This window comes from Python bivittatus, unplaced genomic scaffold (genome assembly GCF_059951505.1).
Source record: "Python bivittatus isolate LINGU-HERP-01145 unplaced genomic scaffold, Pbiv_v1 ctg000160_np1212, whole genome shotgun sequence".
NCBI lineage: Eukaryota > Metazoa > Chordata > Lepidosauria > Squamata > Pythonidae > Python > Python bivittatus.
In genome coordinates this window covers 4159415-4175749 of record NW_028277076.1, presented here as the reverse complement: position 1 = coordinate 4175749, position 16335 = coordinate 4159415, and the positions used below count along the sequence as shown (strand labels likewise).

Genomic DNA, 16335 nt, shown 5'->3' with positions numbered 1-16335 from the left:
AAAAATATGTATGTATGGCTCCAGAGTAAGTCCTGAAGCAATTCAGAGAATGGAGGAATAAGGGGGATTGATAGAAGTGTGAAAATATATTGTTTGTCATTATCCATTTCTTTTGAACTGGTCCCAGAGGTTCATGGCATTGAAAATTAATTCTAAGCCTTTTTGCTAATGGCGGGTAAAGAAGCAAGGCCCTTCTTATCGAGGACGATAAATAAAGAATGACTATTAGTAGCCTTAAGGAAAGAATGAGGTGAGCAAATCTCATGGCTAAGCAAAAGAAATATCTTTCTGCTATGTAAGCATCTGTATCAGCCTGATTTTGGAGGAAACAGTTGTTCCAGGAGTGAAAGCTGGGATAAATAAGGTTTTTGAAGCACTATGAAAATGAATGAACTGGGAAAAGTGGAGCATGTCTCTGCTCCAATGATCCCTAAATCCCCATTCCCAAGTATCTACTGACGGGAGCAGCATGTCAGGTTCTCACTTGTCTAAGCTCCCAGAAGTCCTCTTCTCTCATGAATACCTAATGGGATTTTTGAGAACCTGTATAGGTGAAAAGCTTTGCCTTAGCCACGGGAACCTTGTTTTGAATCCTGTCAGTTCTCTCTTTCAACCCCTTAAGAGCTCATTTCTGTTGATTTCCTATTATGAAGGAGTATATTGTCAGAACAATGGTCTATCCAAGAGGAAGGAAAACTTCCAGCTTGGAATAATGAACCAAGCTGAACTAATCTAGAATTCAGTCTTCACTTGGTCAGTACCGAGTTAACCATTTGTGGCTCAGGTACTTAGCATTGTGGACTTAGTCCTACTAGCTGTGGTGGGGTAGATCGTATGTTGGGGAGAGAGTGAGTTTAAAAAATGGAATCCTTCGATGAAAGGTCCATTCCTGATGACACCCACGTTTTAGCAGAGATTGGGGATAAGTGCCCATGTGCCTCATCTTCTCCTGCATAAGGAAGAGTGCTCCATGGAGATGGAGGAAGAGGAGGAGGAACTTCCTCTGATGGAGGAAGGTCTATACCAGTCGCATTAGCAGGAGCACTGATGGGAAGGGAAAGGGCACTTCAGGATTCACTTGAAATCTCCACGGAACTGGTGGAGTTCTCAATCCTTTATTAGGCCTGTGGGCCTGAGATTGCTTGTCCCTGCTATAAAGGCACATACACCAGTCCTAAATCAACATAGTTTCCACAAGGGCATGTCATGCGCTTTCAAACCATATCACTGGAATCGCTGGCCTGGAGCTCAGCTTGGCTCTGGCAAATTCTTCACCTGATTCAGAAAAGGGAAAGTCCCAGATGATGGGTGCTAGACAATGATGCCCAGCTGCATAGGGATTTAGCCAAGGAGCACCACTACTGATTGCGCTGAGAATGGATGCTGGAGTGGAACCAATTCCCAAAGCCAACCAAGCAATTGCTAGCTGGCTTTGAAGTAGCTGAACTAATTGTATGTCCTTTTCAAAGGTTTTTTTGTATTGAAACAAATGCAAATTTAAATGGCCATCCGTTAAACTCTATTTCAGGATAGCCATTTTCAAAACATGGTTGGTTGCCTTAGAAGGGTTTTGCCACTGGAGCAGAGTAGGGAAACTTCAGCAGGAACTCAAGACATGGAAAAAAACAGGGGCAGAAGAGAAGCTTGTAGGACTTGGAAGCAGATGTTTGCAGGCAGGATACATGTCATGATGCCATGACATGGGTCAAGAAATGTACCAGAAATGAACTTTTCTCAACTTGGGGTTCTCTGCATGTTTGTTCAATAGATTCCAAGAGCCCCAGCTAGCAAGTTGCAAGTTGTCTCTGGAGGATACTACTGTAGATTGGTGAATTACTATAGATGAGGCATCAGTCTGGGTAACACAGCTGACCTCTAGTTCTCCTCAATAGAAGTGCCAAGCAGAGAAATTCTCCTGTATTGTTTCCCTTTAGGTTGTATTCAGAAATTATGTCAAAGGAGAAATTTTTGGAGACATAATCAATTGTGTCCTATGGGATTCTTGCACTTAGCTTCCTTACAAATCGGGTGAGAGGTGCGTGTGAACCTCTTATTGTTCATTATACAGTCAAGGACTACAGCTTCCTTGGCATCCGATACTTCCATCAAATCCCAAAAGAAGTTTTCAGGAGGGATCCCTGCAGAAGGAAGCTCTTCAGTAGTGGTGCTACTATCACCACCAAAAGGAAGTTCAGCCCTTGAGAAGTTTCCAGCAAATTTCTTCTGACCTTGGAGCATTTCTTACAAACTGCTATCCACCTTGTTTCTCTGCCTACAAATTTGAGTGGTGGTGGTGGTGGTGGTGGTGAAGTCTGAAGTCCATTTGGGTCCACTTTTTGCTTGGACAACCATAATGTTTTTGAGCTGTTAACTCCTCTATCCAGCTTTGACTCTCCTATCCTGGCTTCTGCTTAGTAGCTGTCTGCATATACAGCCCTAAAAACTGATAAGATGGTGAGTTCCATGCTGTTCATGAAATGCCAGAACAGATTCTCCCAAAGAGCTGGGGATATAATGCTAGATTCAGTGAAGTTAAGGGAGGAAGGGGTCTTTAGATGAAAGATCATCTCAAACCAGACCCAGTTGCTGCAATCAACGCACTGAGTCTTTAGACAGCAAATCTCTCGTCCTAATGGCGAGGGCCAAATTTGGACCACCTAAATGTGCAGGGAACAAATATTGAGATGGGAAGAAGATGGGCTTATTCCAAGCTCCCAGACAACTGCAATGGAAGTCCCATCTGTTCCATGTAAGTAGCAGAAGACAGATTTGCTAATAGCGCTGTCAGAATCGATCATCTAGTAAACCCAGCTAATAGATAAAGACAAGCACTATAAATTTCCAGACAAACATGAGTGTTAAATCAGGGCCGAAAAGCCCCTTTGCTATAAATAACCAATTAGGGCACAAGGTTGACAGGCCTTGTCCCAGATTCATTCTACTAATGAGATTTAACTGTTGCCAACTTGGCAGGTGGAGGGAGGAGGCGGAGGAGAGGAAACTACCTGAGCAAAGGAAGATTGCTCCCCAAAATAGCATTGGTGATCCGTAGCTCCTTTCCACATCATCCTCCAGGAGGGTAGATCCCAAAGAAAAGCAGTCCAGATACTATTGTGTCAAGAAGAAGACGCCTACCAGTCAAGTTCTGGTCTTCGTGGCTACGTGGATGTAAATATGCCATTTTCTTGGCATCAGTACCTAAGTAGTTTGCATTGTCATCTCCTTGGAGCTTCTTTTTTTTAAACTTCCCCACAGCCCTGGAATGCTCTGGTGGCTTCTCATCCAAGGACTCATCAGACCTGATGCTGCCGATCTTGGAAACTTTTGATAGGCTTGATCAGGTACGGCCCTAGAGCAAACCAGGAACGCAGAAACTGGCAGGGAAATCAGAAGCACCCAGCAGGAGGTGCGTGGGGTGGTTGCCATGTTCTGAGGAGGCAACTGAAGCTTGGTGACATGGATATCATTGCTAGCTGGTGGAGGCTGTTGGGCTTCTTTTTTTCTTTCACCTCCTGGAGATCAGTGACTCCTCTTCTGTTTGGGCGGGCAGGGCTGTCTGTCATATTCCCCCCACCCTCCAGGAAGAAGGAAAAAGCCTCGAAAGCTAGAGAGAAAACCACAAGCTTTAAGGCACTGATAAATCAATAAAAGCCCAAGCACTAACAGCCGAGTGATAAAAAATTCATTCATCCCGGCACTAGCATGGACCCACAGTGTTGCTTTATTCATGAGATTGTCTCCCTGCCCCTGTTAAACCTTTAATTTACCATTGAGAATTACAGGCTGGCCAAGAAATATTTCCTTTCTCTTTCTCTCTGGTTTCCCACTGCCTTTAAAAACAAGAAAAGAGGGGGGAAAATGTGTTAATTAGGAAGAAAGGACTGGGTGGACTAATGGTCTGAATTGCAATGAAGTGGCTTCCTGTGCTAATTCAAAGCTTTACTCAGAACCCTGAAGGCTGGGAGCTGTCTCTTCAGGTGTTTTGAAGGAACTGCTTTCCTATGTGGAAGGGTCCCAGTTCGACCATTAGCACTTCTAGGGAAGTAGGACTGGGGAAAAAAAACCCACTTAAATCCCTGGATAGCGGATACTGCCAATCCATGCAGGCAATACTGGGTTAGAGCAATGATCTGATCCAGTACAAGGCTGATCCTTTGATTTACAGACAGGGCGCGTGGAGGCATAGGTGAAAGAGGAACAGAGCTGAAGGAAAAAATAAGACATGTTATCTGATGTAGGTATTCCAACCTTCCAGTTTTCTCTATCTTTATTCCAAACCCTTAATCCTCTTCCTTCTCTGCTATAATAAGCAGGAAAGGTATGGGTCAGTTTGGAAAGTTGAGCTCATGCTGTGGTGCTTACAAGGTGGCTGCTTCAGGAGGCCTTCTCTGTTCATCAGCTTGGGACAAAAGTTATGGCTGAGCTAGGTATCCTGGCTGTGAATCTCCATGAACCAAGAATGCAGGTTTTCTTGCCTTCATGGAAGCCCCAGAGAGCTGCACTGGAAGTAGACGTTATGGTCCAGCGTGGAAACGCCAAGCAAAGACACTTGGCTCCTTTCCCTTGATGAGGAGAGTGCCAAAGGACAGAGAGAGGGTGCCAGAAATGGTTCACTCATCAAAACACCATTATTAGAATTAAAAGCGAGGGGGGAGAGGGGAAAGAGCCCCAATAATTGCTCAAGCCAATTTTGGGAACGCAGATAATAAAGCATGAACACCATAATGAAAACTGTGAGCTTGCTCACATGGGAACCAAACGGGAAACAATTCTCAAGAAGAACAGTTGCAAAAGGAACAAGCTGTCAATGATTGGGTCAGGGAGTGGACTCTGCAGCTGTTGGCCTCCTCTTCCAAAAATGGCATATTTTTTGCTGCTTTTGTGGTGGCTTCAGGAAGGCTGTCCAAGCAGAGAGATTTTGAGGTGGTGAGTTTTACAGCTGACTTGGAAGGGTTCAACACACACCCAGGGTGAATTGCTAGGGAGAAGAAGTCCTGGCCATAACATGGAGTTGTGAACTTCTAGAAAGTTTCTGCAGAAAGATGGAGGTTGGTGGACTCCCTTCCATGCTGCCCTCTGGGCTGTGGTACAGTCCAGTTTGGCAAATCTCCATTTTTGGAAACCGCTGATAGATTTTATTTACAGTATTGTACCAATGCGATACCGTGCAATACAACAGCTGGCCTTCTTCCTTTGCTTGTAATGTTCTCAGATACATTTACGAGAAGCATGCTATTCAATAATGTGGTTATTTTGGATCTGATCCAGCCTGCTCCTCTATTATTATGTTCTCTACTACCTGGAGGAAAGGTGACGAGGTCTCTCGTAAGCGCCGCGTGGCAGCTGTTCCGTTTTTTTTTACAGTAAAAACGTACATCTCGAAGGCCTCTGCCCATTTGCCTTAATGTGGCAGGAGTAGTTGGGCCCCTGAGATTTCTGGACTCCAGTCAAGATGATCCTGCTGCCTCTGCCGATGCCAGCTCCGTTTATTCACGGGCAAGGCAGTGGGGGCAGGGGTGAGCTGAAATGAACAAAAAACGTAAATTGACTAATTAGCAGAAGTGGGAAAGGAACCCGAGGCTCTATGAAAGGTAAACCCAGCTCTGAAGCAGGGGGAGGAGTGGATTTTCCCAGGTTGGGAAAGTTCCCCTTTTAAGTAAGATTATACTTTTAAATTACCCCTAATCAGAGTAAGGTGACTAATGGTTAAACACATTGCCTGCCTGCTGGAAAGACAAATAGCCTATATTTACTTCCACCTTGAGTAGCGATGTCTGGCTGAGTACCTTCTCTCTCCTGAGATTTCTACTGAAATTACTCTGGCTTCCAGTGAATTATTCAGATGAAAGGGAAAGCTAAGATACAGTGTTTGGTCTGTTGGCATTCTGTTATAGAACATCTACGTTTCTGAAGCTAAGCTCTGTTGAGCTTTGGTGGGGAGAGCAGCCACCCATTTTCCTGCTCATATAACAGCTGCTGATGGGGATTCAAAGATCCTCCCTCCATTCCTTTTAGGATACTTTAAGTGTACAGCAGACGTTGACTGGGCTACCCTACAAATACAAGACTGTCAAATAACTATATGGGGTGAAGGGGCACCTAGGAGTCATCAGACACCTCCCACTGGTGATGCAATGCCCACTCCCACCAGGGATCACAAGTAATCTACATTTTCCATCTCGGCAGTGTCAGTTTCAGAATAATGGGGTGGTTGAACCGGGGTGGAGGGAATCAGCTGCGTCAACAACCCTTTGAGCATTAAGCCATTAATGTTTTTTTAACTGAAGGTATAAACATTGATTGCATCTTTTGGTTTCCAGCCATTAACGAGCGAGACAGGGCGTCTCTGTGAGTCTTGCCCTCGGAAGGCTGCTGAGGAGGAAAAAACGACCTCCTCCTCCTAGACTCTTGGTTTGGTTTGATTTGCGCACTTTGCAATGCTCTGTCTTTTCTCTTTTGCACTGGGTTAATTTTATTATGGCCCAAGCATGCCCTTGTGGGATTAGATGGGTGGTTAAAAGGAATCTTGACTGTTAATTTGGCAGCAAGATGTGACTTCTGTGTTTCCGTAAAGGTGAGGCTAGCGATTAACCCTTCCGATGGCCAGAAAAGGGAACGTGGCTAAGATCTCAGCTTCCATCTCATCCTATAATGTGGAGAAGAGCAAGCTGCGGTCTGCAGGCTTCTAACGTCCCTTGAATCCCCTTTGAGACTTGCATCCAGCAACGTTTGGAGCACGATATCTTGCCTGACCCTATGCTCTGCGTGATTCTTCAGTGTTCATGAAAATGCATGTAGATGCAGATCTGCTAGGGAGAGAGAGAGAGAGAGAAAAAAAATTCAGCCCACTCCCTGCACAGCTGGGAATCAGGAGCAGAGAGAGAAGACTTGGACCAAGCTGTTCCTATGCAAAACATGGTTGTTCTTTTCTAAAAATGCATAGTGGCAATGTGTGCATAGGGTCACGCATACTCAGTTTATATTATTATTTACTTTATTAAGTCAATATATATTTTAATAACAGAAATTATACTTATTCTCAAGTATGGGAGAATAATTTAGTCCTGAAATCAGGAAGGCACAATTATTGATGACCACAAAATGTGACTGCAGATCATTCCTTGAATTCACCCAAGTCCTTGCTCCTGAGCTTTAACTTGTGTAGGCAACATGTGTGATTGGACATTGCTTGGCCAGGCATGACTAGGCTAATAGGAATTCAACAACACCTGGAAGACTACACGTTACTCTCCAGTTGTCTCCACTTAATTGCTGACTACTGAGGCCCCGGTATGATCATCTGACTTTAGGTTTGCAGGAGCAGAAGCCTTTTTAGGATTTAAATCTTAAATTGGCAGGGACAAGGGAAAGATGGAGAATTTTCCATGAGAATGGAGTTCTTCTCCTTAATGGGGGGGGGGGGGAGTGGGAGGGAGTAAATGGGATTGAGCACCTTAAAAACAGACTTGATTGACTGGCCAGAATGTATTCAGGCAAAAAATTACATGGTCGAACGTAGAATGGGAGTATCTCTGTTTGCACTGGAGCAAATTGTAAAATTGCTGTTAGGCTATTCCTGCTCAACCTGGTACGCTTATGTACACTGGTGTTTTGATTGATCGATTACGTGCCATCAATTCATTTTCCACTCCTAGCAACCACGTATGTGGATTTGTATATGTACTACAATATCTGAGAAATGACACCCCTCTTCCCATGACCTCTAGAAATGGTGCACCATCTCTTTGTATGTGAGGCACGTGAATTTGGTATCCACTGACATCCGTCTCTATTCTTCCAGACTAACGATGCTGCAGGAAACATGTGGAACTGGCTTTACTTCATTCCACTTATCATCATTGGCTCTTTCTTCATGCTTAACCTGGTTCTTGGTGTCTTATCAGGGTAAGGACCCCTTTTCTTTCTCCTCTACGCTGTATTCGTGGGTTTGTGGGATGAATTTCCATTCCATGCTTCGGAAAGAAGGGCACCCAGACTAGTTTAGAGATTAAAACAAAGAGGAAGTTCTTGCCCTCAAGAATGTATATGCTGATACGTTATAAAGGGAAAATGGGTGGGGAAGGCAAAGGGAAAGAAAAGCTAGGATTCCATGGTCCTTTACAGCTCTTTTTAATGGTGGGATAAATATCTGAACTATGTGGAATTATGTTTTCTAGGGGAAAGGTAGCACTGCTGAAGAGGTGGAGCCAAAACCTGGAAACATAAAGAGCTCTTCTTTTTTAAAGGACAACCTGCACAATTAAAATCCACCAAAAAAGTGTTAGTTAAGGGAATATTAAGGGAAGGACTGCTGTTCAGTCGGTCTATTCTGCTATTCAGTCAGTCAAATCCATTTTAACTGAGAATCAGACTTGAATGCATTTGCATGTGAGAAAAGGAAACAGTGGTTAGACCCAAGCTATAGGGTTGGGAAAATGGTGAGTGGAAGGTAAGACTTTGTTAGTTCCCCATGCTTAAACTGGAGCAGGAAGTTGCATTTTAAATCTATTGTCATCGTTCTCCCACCGAGGAGCAAGATGTGGAAGAACACACTCTCATGAGCAAAAGAGGGGTTTGGGTAAATCAATTCCTTGGGGAAATGATCTATTTTGTTGCCAGATGACCATCTAACAGGAAAGTATTGAATTCTAAGTCCGATTAGAGACATTTTAGAGACAGGTTGGTCACACATGCTCAATTTATTATTTCTGTTTATAAATCAATATTCTCCTTTTCTTTCTCCAAATAAAATTGGCTACTTTTCCCCAGGAAAGTGGGAATAATTTGATACCTGAAGCCCGGACAGTCTAGTGATGAATGGGGGTGCTAATAGTTGCTCACACGAAGAGAGTTTGACAATGGAGGCAGAGTCCCAGAGAGGTTGGGGCTTTCCTTCATGGTGGGTGTGGAAGCGAAGGCTGGACAATCATTTGTCCAAAAGGCTTTTAATCCAGATTCCGACGCTGAGCAAGGGACAGACTACAAGGCCCTGACGGTCCCTTCCAATGCTATAATCCTATGGGACAATTCACATGCATATAGAATTCCTTCTTCATCTTGATCCTCACTACCAGCTCTAACACAACAGAAACATCAAGGCAGCTGCAAAACGAGGGAATGAGTATAAATCTAACACGTCCTTGTGCACCGTTATAAGCAGCGATGCTAATGCCATTTTGTTAAGGTATCCATTTTCTAGCAAAGATCAGAACAGTTTTAGTGGAGCCGGGGTCTGTAAAATCGTGATGTGTCCCCTTCCCCTTTTAATGAAGACAGATGGCACAGGGGATGCATTGTCCTCTCGCTGCCTCTGGGTCCCTTTCTACATTCTGGATTGGTCTGATCTTCCACCTGGTGGGTATCTAGAGTCTGGTGTGCTGCTGTTGAGTTTCAGTAGAAATCTGTTCCTCCATTCCCCAGCTCTGCTGGGCTGATATGAATAATGCAGGTGCTGCAGTATGAAGCTGTGTTTTTTAAAGGGAAGGGATTTCGGAGCAAGATGCTAGGGTTGGTTGCTCCAAGAAGGCTTCTTAGGACAATCTTCCTAACCTCCTCCTTGGCTCAATTCCCCTCCAACACAGCCTCATGTGTCTCAGTCAAGAAGGACAGGACTCTAATCCTTTTGCCTGAGAGAGTACTTGGAAGAATCGGGACACGTGTGTGTGTGTTTCCCTCTTCACACTCTCTCATGATATATGCGTACCTGTGCATTTTTATGTTGTCATCTGCATTGCAAAATTGGGAAGAGTTCAGATCAAAGCATCTGGAAATGGGAATTGAAGGGATGTTTTCCATTGCTACATGACTGATGCAGTTGGAAAGAGAGTCCCTCCCTTTCTTTTTCTTCTTCTCTTTCTCCCCCAACACATGGTTGGCTTTGTCCTATCCATGTTTATTGAAGGAAACAAGTTTGGGGTCAAAGTTGGTTCCCAAAAGGAACTCTCCTTAACTAGCTCAAACATGGCTGAAGATTCTCAGATACGCCACATGGCATGGCTAGTTAAGACAATTTATTATGCGCTAAGACAGAAGTTGCTCTAAACAGATGATTGTCTACAAGAAGAGTGAAATTGCAGACCTTCTTATAACCTCCTGCTTCAAACTTGGTGCTTCTTTCTCCTGACCTTCTCATGGCTTAATGGAAAACCTGTTTGCATGTCTCGGTGGTGCTAGGTGGCAGTTGGTTATCAACATATTCAGCCCTAATTCCAAAGGCATCTGCCATATTCAACCGAACATGGCAGCACAGATCAAATAAAACAGCAAAGGTGATAGGAGGTTGACTGTAGCCCTTATTGAAGCACTTGACTTACATGGAGAAGGCTCCAGCTTTGATCACTGGCATTTTCAAGTTGGGTTGTCATGGGAAAGTCTGCAAGTCAGAAACCCTAGAGAAATTTGGCCAGTCAGTATCAGCGTTACTGGCCTGGATGGACCACGTATCTTACTTGACGTAAAGTAGCTACTGATGACCCTAGATTTTACCAGATTACCAGCTGTAGTTCAGTGGGCAGAGCACTTGATTTGCATGGATCATGTCCCCATTTTGATTTTCAGCATCTTCAAGACAGGAAATAATTCTGCTTGAAATCCTAGGAAGTTGCTGCCTATCAGAGTAGACAATGTGGATCTGGCTGGACCAGTGATCTGATCTGATCTAAGACAGCTTTCTGTAACTGTAGGCTTTAAGAGATAGATCATAGCTTAGTGGTAAGATATCCGTTTTTCATGAAGAAGTTCAAGGTTTGAATGCTGGCATCTTCCAGTGGGGCTGGGAAAGTTTTCTCCTTGTGGTGCTGGTAAAATGTTTAGCTTGATGGACTGATGATCTGACGTTTCTTCTAGGATAGGCCTATTACTCAGTAGTAGATCTCAAGTGGAATTCTTTCTCTCCTTTTTTTCTCTTGTCACTTTCACCTCCTTTCTCTGCTCAGACCTTAGCTTTGTGGCATCAGGAGGTCATATAGCCCTCATTTAATCATATTGCTATACATTCAAACTCTGTCTTCCTTCTTAAACATCATTCTTTGTGCAGTAACAATAGGTTCCAAATTTAGCTTCTTGCACAATCCATCTATCTCTCTTGGCCTACTTTAGTGTCCCCACCTGCAGAATTCATTTCAGCTCAACTTATTGCCCATTTTTGAGTGGATGGGGAAGAAAAAGGAAGGGGAAGGGAGAAAAGGAGCAAAGGGAGAGATTTGGAGCAAGCACACTTCTCTGATTTACAGAACTAGCATGAGCTGCTTGTAGGTTGCACCATTCAATGCTGAAGCCTAGACCAACAAAAGAGGTCCTATACACACACATATGCAAATAAGATATATATAAAATGCTGCTTTATAGCCTCTTTAGTTGCAGGACTACCCCTGTCCAGAGAACCAGCTATTTTCTCCTTCAGAAGATTCTGCCTACTCATTTCCCCTCCGTTTTAATTTCCAGCAACTACTTAATATTCAAGGACTTCAGAATACGCTTTATTTTTTCCCCCTGGTCTATCATTTTCTGTGTTTTATAAAGATAATATACATTGTCCTTATTTGTCTATCGCCCACGCAAACCTCAGAGTTTCCCTGAGTTGGATCTCTTTTAGCTCTATTGATTTTCGCCCTCACCAGTTAGACGGAGTTGATCTGTAGCAATATTTATTTCTTTATTTGATTTCTATGGCTGCCTATTGCAGAACAAGTGACTCTGGGACAATCATAACATTAATTAAAAACCAAACCCAAATAAAATCTATTTATTTATTTATTTAATCAAATTTCTCCCCCGCCCTTCTCCCCTCAATGGGGGACTCTGGGCAACTTACAAAAAACATTAAAACCTTAAATATATATAAAATACATAATACATCTAAAATTTAAAAACAGTACTAAAAAAGGAAAATCCAAGAAGATGGAAAATCGGGCTGAGGACAATACAAAGAATACATATGTACAGCAGCCGAGAAAATCATAATCACAAGGACAGACGTGTGGGTGGGTTTACCTGGGATGAGACAATGCAAATGTATTGGTCAATCCCGAGTAGCTATTTCTGCTGGCTCTGCAAAGCCAAGAAAAATAATGGTCCAAGTGGTGGTTATTTCTTAACAATTGGGAAATGTTGAGCTTGACTTGGCCTACAAAACACTTGGAGTTTTAACAAAAGGACCGATGCCAATTGAAATGCAGTTAAAGTCACTTATAGAATCGGGCCCATGTGTTTCTTTTTCCTCCAATGTCTCTTCCAAGTGGATGCTAGATAGATTTCCAAAGGGAAGAGGTCACAACTTTCTCAGTTTGGAGGTGGCATCTTCAGATTGTTCATATGATTTGTCTGAATATGTGGCTCAGCTCCTAGTGGTAGAACTGCTAAATGTTATTCTGCACATCCCCATTGCAAGGACAGAATGATTACTGGGAATCTTAAATTAGGATGAGGGTTGCACTCTTTTATTTGTTTCTTCTCTGCAGTGAGTTTGCCAAAGAACGAGAGAGAGTTGAAAACCGGCGAGCTTTTTTAAAACTCCGGAGGCAGCAGCAGATTGAGAGAGAACTCAACGGCTATTTGGAATGGATCTTTAAGGCAGGTAAGGCGGAAAAAAATCCCGTTTCTTGGGCTGGAAATAAAAACACTCTCAAGGGAAGATGCCTATGCAGAAAGAATATTGTTCAAATTCAGAAAAGGAAAAAAATCAGAGGCATTTGAAGGGACAAATGAAGAAAGTAGCAATGTACTGACCCCGTGGAAAATCTTACCCTTTCCATGTTATCTCACAAACATAAAAAAAAAGGCGTAACTGGCATTGTGATGATGCAAAGGCTAGATCCCATTGGGATCTCTGCCTAAGATGCTTTCTGCAGACTGCAAATGTTAGGCTGCGCAAGGTAAGTGATTATTGAAAAGAGGATGTCTTGGTTGACATTTTGGATGGTCGCTGCTTAGAGGAACCTACTTGCACTTGGCAGAGATGCAACTGATTTGCACGTGACTCGGCTGTGATTTCCTGCCATTCCTTCTCTAGTTCCATTCATAACATTGGGCCAATTGTGTTCCATTTCCAGGGCAGGTACAATAACCCAGCCATTCATGATTTGTAACTTCGTTTCTTCTATTTCATTTTTCCTTTTCATATATGGTTGGGTTTGCCCGATCAAGTGCTTGAAAGCATTCTGGTTGCTTCTACTGAAAGAAGGCAAGTGCCATGTAGCTATGAACTCATCCCCATGGGGGTGTTCTTAGCACAGCAGCCTGTATGGCAAGCCTGGATTCCCCATGAAAAAAGGGGTGGGTCTTCACAAATGTTCTGCTGACCGTCAGGAGAAGGAGCCAATAAAAAAGCAGGAACGGTTTCCCAGTTTGTGGGGTGGGGAACATAAGTCAACTGCCAATAGTTTGGAGTTGAGTAGCATCTTGGATCTAATGCATTTTAGAGACTACAGCAGATGTATCCTATTAGGGTTGAGTTTGTATAACAGTGTGTGGATTTTTGAGATGCGAGAGCCTGTTCCATCTTTTCCCCTCCCACCCTATATTAATTTGGCATGTACTTGGAGCTCTGGAGAATTCAAAAGCTTGGGCAATGACTATGCAAAATAATAACTGGTTGCAAAAGCAATATTCTGAAATTAGGAGGAGGATGTTCCATCATTCCAGGAAATATCGTTGTTGGCCTGTAATTGGCAATTTTTGAACTGATGGATGGCAGAGGGAAGCCCCTGCATGACAAGTAGCCTGAGAATGACAGGTCATTGTTACTACTCTACATTGGTTGGGCGTGAGCCCATGTATCACACACTGTATTCCTTGCAGTTGATTTCCTTCTGATCAGCCTGGTGATATTTCCCCCCATATTTTGCCTCTTCCCCTACGTAACTCATAAACACACACCCCTCTGCCAACTTTGCATAATATTGCATGCATCTGAACAGTTTATTTATTTTATTAAAAGGATGCTTATCAATATAGTAAATACGAAGAGTAAAGGAGAGATGAGACTGGGTATGTAAACGACTTGAGATTTAATTTATGGTCCATCCCCATTATGTACAGAAATATTTGCATGCCTTGAGGACAGTCTCTGCTGTCAAATCCTTATTAATTTTTTAACAGGAGCCAGTTGATTGCAAGCAGCAGGCAACGTGTTTGCTATTTCCTTGTCTTGCTGTTGCCAAATAATTCCCATCTATTACCAGGGGGGCCTCTCCAGAAGCGATGAGTGGTTTCTTTCTTTTTCTTTTTCTTAACCGGTCAAGCAAAAATGGAGAAAAGAGAATTAGAACAATCAACACCAGCTCCCTCTTGTTAGCTTATTATTATTATTATTTTAAAAGGTGCTGCTTTGCTGTTGAGATAGACACAGCGACCTAACATTAATGACTTCAAGAGAGAGGTGGAATGAATGCGGCGTTTCCCCTGAGTAGTTTCTTAGTCAAATCAGGAAGGATGTGCTGAATGTTTTATCCAATCTCTTCCCTAATAACGGTTAAAGTTGCGCCATTTTTTACTGATAGAGTTTTAAAAATCACATTGTATCTTACTATCATTTTTACTACATCACTCCCAGGATGCTTTGGTGATTTTATTTTATGACCATGTTGAGCTTCTTGATGAATTGATATTAGCCTGTACATTTTGAAACCAACAAATTGTGGAAACAAGAACACGGCCCCATCGTTAAAGGTGTGGAAGCATTCCAAGTGCCTTTTAGCTTGAGTACTTCAAATCTTTGGACATACAATTCATGTATGTATGTATGTATGTATGTATGTATTTCCTGCTCCAGGTTCTATCTGGTAAAACTCAGAATTACAGTTAAAAAACAAGTAGGTTCTAGAAATCTGAAATCTGCCAACCAACTTGGTTCAAGGACTTTTCTCTAAAGTATTCCCATCGTTGATGATAAAGCTGTTAGAGGCACTGGGGTTCTCTGTCCTGTCCCCAGTGATACAAGGCTAGGCACTGCTCTTTCTATGTTTTCAGAGGAGGTGATGTTAGCAGAAGAAGACAAGAATGCTGAAGAGAAGTCCCCCTTGGATGGTGAGTCTTCTAGCTGTGCATTTCTCTCCTTGCCTATTGGCTCTGTAGCTTTTAATGCAAAAGATAGGACATATACTGTGCTCCTTGCTGAGCAGTTTGATCCTAAAAAGAGGGATTCTTGATAGGTTTCTAAAGAAATGGTAGATATTCATGAAAGACCTGTGTTCCCCTGTCATGCCCTGGCGCAGAGTAAGATGCATTAATTCATCAGGTTTTACGTAAGTCCACATCCACCAAGATCAAGAGTGTTCTGCTGTACTGTGCACTTCTGGTTTGCCAGATGTCGCACTGGTCAGAGTGTATAGGAACAGAATTCTATCCTGTGTAAGATGATTAGCCCATCCTCATAAGCAGCTGTTCTCCTGAGCCCCACTGAATCTGGAACGTTCTGCATACAAACTGTGCATTGCGCCACTGAATTAAGGTTGCAGATATAGATGAGGTCCCTCCTCTGCCAATTTACCAACTATTGATGTTTCCTTCTCCTCCTGTCTCTTTCTACTGTAGTACATTTTTCTATCTTTCTCTTTCCATGCATTGTCAGGCAGAGCCGTTTCTGAAAGCAGAAAGCAGAAGCCATCCCAACAGCTGGATTCACACATCACATTTAACCAGTTCAATTAAAGTTTTTTAGACCATATGTTTTATGTGCACCCAGATTGTTTATGGTACAGCGTGTTGCAAAAACTCGGAAGATAGGATAAGTCAGTAACCAGGTTAAACATGCTGCATAAAATTAGACAGTGGGTTGGAAAACAGTATGTTAATACTCAACAGTCAGGTCAACCGTTGAGCTAACAAGGAGCTTTCCTTCCTTGCACCATCATGCTGACGGTCTCCTATCCAAGAGTCTCATGTGGGCAAGTCAGACGTGAAAGAAGATTTGAGGAGGGAAGAAGTTGAGAAGGTTGTCTCCAGTTCTAGAAAGAAAGAGCTCACTGGGGTGTGGAGCTGCCAATCAAAGTAGGGAACTGAGGAAGACATAGTATCTATATAGGATATAGAAACGGAATTTAGAAGCGAGACTAGAAAAAGACAAATTCAGCACCATGGACAGCTCAGAAGCCCAGCCTTCCACCCAGAGAATGAGAGATCACACTTTTTGACTCCGCATTTCATTTCATTTCATTTCATTTCATTTCATTTCATTTCATTTCATTTCATTTCATTTCTTAGCTTTATATTCTGATTTTGGTTCAGGAGCTCAGAATAGTGCATACAATGCTCCCTTCTCCCCTTTTGGTCCCCCTCAAAAAAAAGAAAAGAAAAACCATGGAAGTACATTGGGCTGAGAGAGACTGACTTGCCCAA

At 42.9% G+C, this 16335-nt stretch overlaps 1 protein-coding gene across 1 annotated transcript in view; it reads left to right on the top strand.

The window, feature by feature from the left end:
* CACNA1B (calcium voltage-gated channel subunit alpha1 B) overlaps positions 1-16335 on the top strand; it is a 145005-nt gene that overhangs the window by 47618 nt on the left and 81052 nt on the right. Inside the window, exons 7-9 of the mRNA XM_088146959.1 lie at positions 7802-7905; positions 12459-12574; positions 14968-15039. Of these exons, the coding sequence (XP_088003085.1) occupies positions 7802-7905; positions 12459-12574; positions 14968-15039 (292 nt within the window). The remainder of the gene's footprint in view (positions 1-7801; positions 7906-12458; positions 12575-14967; positions 15040-16335) is intronic.